Source organism: Gadus chalcogrammus, chromosome 16 (genome assembly GCF_026213295.1).
Source record: "Gadus chalcogrammus isolate NIFS_2021 chromosome 16, NIFS_Gcha_1.0, whole genome shotgun sequence".
NCBI lineage: Eukaryota > Metazoa > Chordata > Actinopteri > Gadiformes > Gadidae > Gadus > Gadus chalcogrammus.
Window position 1 is genome coordinate 20184217 of NC_079427.1, and position 7527 is coordinate 20191743.

The following is a 7527-nucleotide window of genomic DNA, read 5'->3' on the forward strand; positions in this document are numbered from 1 at the left end:
GTTGCCCAAGGTTGGTGTGCCGGTCCTTTATCAGGCACCATCATATATTTTGTTGCCTTTCCTTATGGATCAGGTAAATTACTGCAGAAAAAGATTGTGATCTAAATTCTAAGAAAGAAAATCGTGATTCTCATTTGATCAACAATCATGCAGCCCTACCTCCATCCCTTTACAAATCAAAAGTTTAGTGGATAAAACAAACCTGTGTCGTCTGTGCATGGGGACCTTTCTAATTGTAATAATTTGCCCTTAATTTACTCATGTCTGGTTTTCAAGGGTGAAAACAGTCAAAACAAGGATCAACCAACAAAACATAATAGAATACATACATTCAAACAAGGCTCTGATAAAAAAAAGGCAACCCTTCATGAAGGTAGAAGCCCCTCTAAAGTCTGCTGTGTAGGCCTGGTATGTCTGCTCTGAATCGATTACATTGACCTCTGCCTCTTCAGGCACATGACGTCAGCTTGTTTGGAGAGGCAGAAAACAAGTTAGGTGAGTGTTAAATAGATGAGCATTGCAGTTTACCACACTATTGCTTCACTCTCGACTGTTGTTCCATGTAACAACAGTCTGTTCATCCATGTAAACACATCCATGGTGTAATCCCCAGTAATGTAATCCCCGGTTATTGGCGCATGGCCAGGATGTTAGAGAGAGTCTTCCTGGGAGTCTTTCCCAGGTGTAGGGTTGACTCTTGGATGTGACAAGGTGTTGTGGTGCAAGTTTCTCAGGCCGTTGACAATTGTTCACTTAGTCGGGGGCTGGCCTTTCCCGTCGCTGGGGGCTCTGGCTCATTACAGCCGTTTAGGGCCGGCCATGGTTTGGGGTCCTCAATCGCTGCACTTCAGTTAACTGAGATTTATTGGGGATGTAGTCTGTGAGGAACACCTGGTGCTGTTCACAATTATAAAAAAAGAAAGAGAGAGCAGATGTTGCCGTAGCTTCTGAGGGGGAGAAAGAGAGGGAGAGAGAGATTTTCTCTCTCTCCCCCCGAACGCCAACCTAGCAAGGGCCGTGGACGTATTAAGCTAATGACTACTTGGGATTCGACCAACTTGTTTCCCCCGTGGTTAACCTCTGTATCGTTTGTCAGGGGGCTCAGTAATGAAGGGGATAACGCACTTCAAAGGGCCCTGTGTGCGCCACAGGAACCGAGGGAAAGTTTCCCTTGGTGGGGTTCGTATGGACACTTAACCTGCATGAATGGAAGAGGACTTCACAAGAGTCGACTTATCCAAACGCTTAACGCCTGGAAGCATCCATATACATACGCGCGCATTTTGTTCATGCACGCACATACACGCACCCTAAAAAAGATGGCGTCTAAAATAGGGATGCAAATTATCGAGTAATTCATTAATCGATAGTTGTTTCATCTTATCGATCGATGATCGATTAATTGATAAGCGGCAATTCTTCTGAGAAGCTGAATTTCCTTCTGAATGTGACACATTTAGGTGGTAATTCAACAAAGTGTTTAGTTGTTGTACTTTAAAATACATTTACATTTAGGGCATTTAGCAGACGCTTTTATCCAAAGTGACTTACAATAAGTACATTTGTCAAGATACTTCCACATATTGTGCATTTGGCGTCTTTGTCGTCATTAACCAACTTAAAGTGGCTCCATACTGCACTCCGTTTTGCCCTCTTCCTCGTGTCACTAGCTGTGTTCGAAATCATTCCCTATACACTCATTCCCTATTCCCTATAGTGTACATGATATAGTGCACTATATAGGGAATAGGGAACGAGAATTCGGACACTACGCTGAACATTTGCGTCAGTAAATGCACCGGGTATTTGTGTGACGCAGACAGATGCGCCCACATCAAGTAAACAAACCGGGCACTCACGACGAAAGCTGGAGGTTGTATTGATGTTGAATGTTACATCTCCTTGTTTAATTAATTTTGAATGTTTAATATTCTATGTTAAATCCCAAATAAATTGTTGACATTTCTAAACGAAAGCCGGAGACTCCGGGTGTGTTCGAAACCGCGTACTTGCTTACTACTCGTACTAACTATGACGTCAAATTGAGTAAGCGAGAACTTAGTAAGCGAGTTTAGGTAAGCGAGTAGTATCCGAATGTCTTCTACTTCCGGAAAGATTTTGAGTAAGCATCGCTAGCTTACTAGACGTACTCAACTGCCCCAGAATGCACTGCGTCTATTCAAAAGAACAGTGGAAGCAATGGCGCTAAACGGGGAGCCGCAGCAGCAGTGCTTTTAATAATTGTTTAATAATTGTTTTAACATATCACCGCAAATCCTTAGGTTGAAGGTGTACTGTGACGTTAAACGTGACGTTTATATATTTATTTATAACATTTATTAACGGCGCCCGGCCGGTAGGTTATTGACACGTCATTTGATTCACGTCATCTGAGGTGGTTAAGTAAGGACGGTCTTCTGAACGTCGATTACTCAAATGGAGTACTCAATTATTATTTAAGGATTCGAGAAGTAAGCCAAATATTTAGTAGGTAGTAAGCAGTAAGCAAGTAGGCGGTTTCGAACACACCCTCTATCATTAAATGTATTCGTTTTCGCGGTTATTCGGCTTCTTCTTCTCCCCTGGAAAAATACAACCGCATTGCATTGTGGTATACGGGAGTAACATGTAGGGAACATCGTATGTACCCTATTTTAAGTCCACTATATAGTGCCCTATATAGTGGACCACTGAGAATTCGAACACCCTAGAAAATGGCGTGCACCCTATTTAGTGCACTACATCCATGATAGGGAACGATTTCGAACACAGCTAGTAGTGTCCCGCTTTTCGTTTGTCTTGTTCTGCTTCGCTTGTGATCCCGCTTGTGTTCCCGCGTGTGCGTCAAGTACGTCTGGCGTCAAGCGCCCTCACGTGGACGGTTGGGGAATTACGGGTTAAAAATGCGATTAATTGCAAGTAATTTATTTTAATCGAGTAATCTCTTATCGACAATTAATCGATAATCGATTAATTGTTTGCATCCCTAGTCTAAAATATAGGCAGCCTTTGATGAATGAAAACTATGTGGCGTTGGTCTGCAACCGTTTTTCCTTCTGTGTTAACCTAAATGTTGCATACCTCAATGAAATGTGTTCAGTTTAGCGACCGAAACATCATCCATCAGAACACACACACGCATAAGGGGACAGATAAGTGGGCCTGTTTTGATAACAGCCCGTCCATGTGTAACTTACCCATCACCTAATAAGTCAGCCTTTGGACAGAGCGACCTGTGATTGCCAGGGCAGGTTTATTGTGCAAGGCCTGCACGAAAACACTTGAAAGGAAGGAAAGGGTCACGGCGCGGCAAAAGCATACAAAATGTCCCGCCAATTCGACTTTGAGCTTTGGTAGAATCCAGCTTTTAACCACCAGGTCACTTGGGTATGCCATAACCTTATCTTTTTATATCAGCTAACTGACCAGTGCTCGGGCAGGCCAACGCATGAAATAACAGCAATGTCTTGACTTTAAACAGTGGTTTTATGATTTTGTTATCTCTCAACTCTCTTTTTTAATTAGTCTAATGACTAATCATTTTATGTTTGGCAGCTTCAGGTAATAGCTTCCTCCAGATCATACTTGTCCCTATTTTGGCACACAAGGCATTGTGATTTGCTGCTCCTACATATTGCCTCCTTGTTGAACATGTTTTCTGTTACACGATTTTTGATACATAGTGTGAAGGGTTGAGCAACGTACGTGTCCTGGGGCTTGAAAGGGCCTGTTTACTCTTTATCTGATCTTCACATTATATCTTGAAGATTTATTTTGCTGTTTTATTACACACAAATACATTGTGTGTGTGTGGGTGTGTGTGTGTGGGGCTCTGATTATACATGTTTTGATGTAGTCAAACCCCTCAATAAATGATAATTGTAAGTGGCAGAACCTCTACCATACATCTTTTACAAAAGCTGTTTGCAATCTAAATACAGGTGTGATGCCTAAGCCTTTTGCATCAGTGTTTGTCTTGAAGATATTTCTGGGAGATAGAGTATTTTTTCTCTGTTGTTGGAATACCAAACAACCTAGCGCTCGCTTATGTATTCAAGGTAAAATAGATTTTTCTACTCACTTAAGTAGTGACGCAAATCATGTCATATTTATTTATGCATATGTGCAAATAAACTCTTTTTTGTGAACCTTGGTCAGAGTCTAAGTTGTGTTTGTGCTAAAGTCCCTCCCTGGGTCAAATTTCCAGGCATGCTAGCCTGTCTGTATGTTTGTTTGTGTTGATTGGAAGACTAATATTTTTTTTTGCATGTTTAAAGTGTGGGTGTGATCCCTACTGAATGGCTTGACAGGTGGCAGCTAGGTTTAAAAATCAATAGTGGACCATGGTCCAAGTGTTTTGATTTCATGTGAGTTTTTGTCCTCCCAAGTTCCGTTGAGATAATTTGTAAAACAAGTGCCTTTTTGTCTGTGTTTAAACCCTGTTTGGGTGGCTTTATTTATGGGAGTCTTTGAGTTTATTTAAAATAAACGGTTTATTATAGACTTTTCACTTCACTTCAATTTCACACCCTTTCACGATATATGTTCACAGGACATTCCAGTTGTATCTTACTGGTAATCACGCATGATTATAATGATTCAGTTTTTTTTGCTTTTTTTTTAAAAAATGAATGTATCATCTACTTCCTATCTTGAAGTTTTCTGGTTGTTAAAAAGGGTGAAAATCAATTATTTATCAAGGATAAATACTAAAATGTATTAAAAAAAATGATCTTGAGTCAAAGCCGTAAGGCGTGAATGATCTTCGTATCGGCCCTGTTGGAAGCTAAAAGCTTCTGTGCCTCTCCCCCCCCCCCAGGGCATGATGCTGCGCCTGCTGTGCCAGGTCCTGTCTCTGCTGGTGGTGGGGCACTGCACTGCGGTCAAGAACTGCCACCATGGGTGCCGCTGCGAGGTGGAGAACTTTGGCCAGTTTGACAGCTTCAGCCTGACCAGGGTGGACTGCAGCGGGCTGGGCCCCGCCGCCTCTATGCCTGTCCCCATCCCCCTGGACACCACGCACCTGGACTTGTCGTCCAACACCATGGGCCCGCTGAGCGACTCCATGCTCACCGGGCCGGGCTACACCACCCTGATCAGCCTGGACCTCAGCAGCAACCACATCACCGAGGTGAGGCGCCAACATGGCTGGACAGTTGGACGACGAATCCAACACATGGAGTACTAAAGTCGGATGCACGGTTCACTCATTGTTTATGTGACTGGCAGGAGTTTCTAGTGGATTCTCCTCGGTTTCTGACCAATGTTTGCTCCTCTCACACTCCCTCAATTGCTCCCTGATCTCCAGATCAGCCCGAATGCCTTGCGCAGGCTGCGTTACCTGGAGAACCTGGACCTGAGGGACAACTCCCTGGAGAGCCTTTCCTCCAGGGCCCTGGCCGGGCTCCCTCTGGCGGAGGTGGACCTCAGCTACAACCGCTTCCAGAACTTTGACATGGACGTGTTTGCCACCAAAGTCAACGGCGAGCCGGTCATCGTGGATCTGTCTCACAACCAGATCCGCAGCGTTACCCGGGGCGACCAGGGGGGCGTGCCCTTCATCCAAAGCTTATCTCTGTCGGCCAACCACCTGACGGACATCCCCGCGCTGGGGGGCCTCCCGCTGCGCTACCTGAACCTGGACGACAACCCCATCGTCTCCATCCCGGAGGGGGCCTTCTCGCAGCTCAAGGACCTGGTCCACCTGTCCCTCAGCGGGATGAGCCAGCTGCGGGACGTCCAGCCCTATGGGTTCCAGGGCCTCCAGAGCCTGCAGGTGCTGGACCTCTCGGAGAACCCCGAGCTCAAGACGCTGAGTCTGGCCGTTTTCAGCGGGCTGGGGTCCCTCCAGGAACTGAACCTTTCCTACTCGGGGGTGCTGTCGCTGCCGGGGAACATGCTGGCCCACCTGCCCAGCATCAAGAGCATCACGCTGGGACAGGGCATCCATTGCCGGAGGACGCAGAAGCAGGGGCAGTTCCACTGGCAGCTGGGCCAGGTGACGCACAACGATGTGCTGACCTGTAATGTGGACGGTGTGATGGTGTGAGGCGGGGGAGGAAAGACGAGATGTCACAGAGAAGAGATTTCGGTGGTCACTTTGACATTGAACAATGTCTTTTGAGATCGATGAAAACCTCCCTCTCTGTAAATGTTATAGGTCTACAATGCTATAGATATTTATTTTGTTTAAGGAAAAAGTATCTCTCCCTGAAATCTGATGAAACAGTGTTGCAAAATAGGTATATTTAATTATGTGGAAATTACACCATTTTAGATGCTGGTGTTTAATTTTTTATGATTTTGTAATTTGCACCTTTATAATTTATCCGGGATTTTATTAACCCACACATTGCCAAAGAGTACCGCAATGTAACTTCGGAACATTGCTTTAAATATCCACAATGGGGAATGTCTACACATTTTGACCACTAAGGATTGTTCTCAATATCCATATTTACACTGAGACACATTTACACATAGACCATGAGAAAGTTACATACTCCGTTGCCACACAATACCAAAGAGTACCGCAATGTTACTTCGGAACATTGCTTTAAATATCCACATTAGGGAATGTCTACACATTTTGACCACTAAGGATTGTTCTCAATATCCATATTTACACTGAGACACATTTACACATAGACCATGAGAAAGTTACATACTCCGTTGCCTCCACATTTCACAGAGTCCCTCACTGAGGATTTCTGACGCACAGGATTCTCCAAATAGCTCTCATAGTTACTGCAAACAACAAACTGTAGGCACACGTGTCGAATACAAGAATCTTCTTTAAATATGTTATCTGAAGGCTGATAAGTTCGTTTTTGAGCACAATTCATATATGTTACATTTAAAATGTTCAAATGTGTGCTCAAAAGCGTATTATTCCTCTAATATTTGTAATTGGTTGGGAAAATCAGGAAATACTGGTATGAAAGTACCGGGAATAACGGTATGGAAATACCTCAAAATATCTGTATTTTCAACAGGAACACAATAATAATCCTTTAAGACTTTAGTTGTTCAAATACTAACCTAATAATAATTCAGATTTCATTCTGCCATAGCATTGCATAACAAAACGTTGTTAAAGAGTGTAGTCAAACACTAGAAACAAAGAAGCATGACACACCAATTCGAGCCAATCAAAAACCGCTGTAGCAATGAACCGTGTTCACCAGAGAGTGCCTGCCGTCCTTAAGGTTTTATATCAGTGTTTGAACAATCTTTAACTACTGTTTCCACTTCTCACTCATCAGTTCAATTGGAAATTAACTAATCTCTAATGTGGTGTAAACTGTTACATTTGCATTGTGTTCTTAAAAAATAAAACATTCGAAGTTAAAAAGAGACTCAAGACTTTGATCTTTGAATGTACATCAACCATTGGTTGGTAACTGAAAGAAAGCAAAGATAAGGTTTGGTTTGAAACTAATCATGGACAATATAATCTGCTTGATCTTCGTATTTTAGACAAGATCTTTATCGTACTGCTGGCCTTCATGAATAAGCAGGGCGTCT

General features: G+C 43.4%; 1 protein-coding gene across 1 annotated transcript in view; it reads left to right on the forward strand.

The window, feature by feature from the left end:
- tsku (tsukushi small leucine rich proteoglycan homolog (Xenopus laevis)) overlaps positions 1–6677 on the forward strand; it is a 7907-nt gene extending 1230 nt beyond the window's left edge. The window contains exons 2-3 of the mRNA XM_056611404.1: positions 4820–5131; positions 5309–6677. Of these exons, the coding sequence (XP_056467379.1) occupies positions 4823–5131; positions 5309–6049 (1050 nt within the window). The 5' untranslated portion in view covers positions 4820–4822 and the 3' untranslated portion in view covers positions 6050–6677. The remainder of the gene's footprint in view (positions 1–4819; positions 5132–5308) is intronic.
- Positions 6678–7527: the final 850 nt, after the last annotated feature.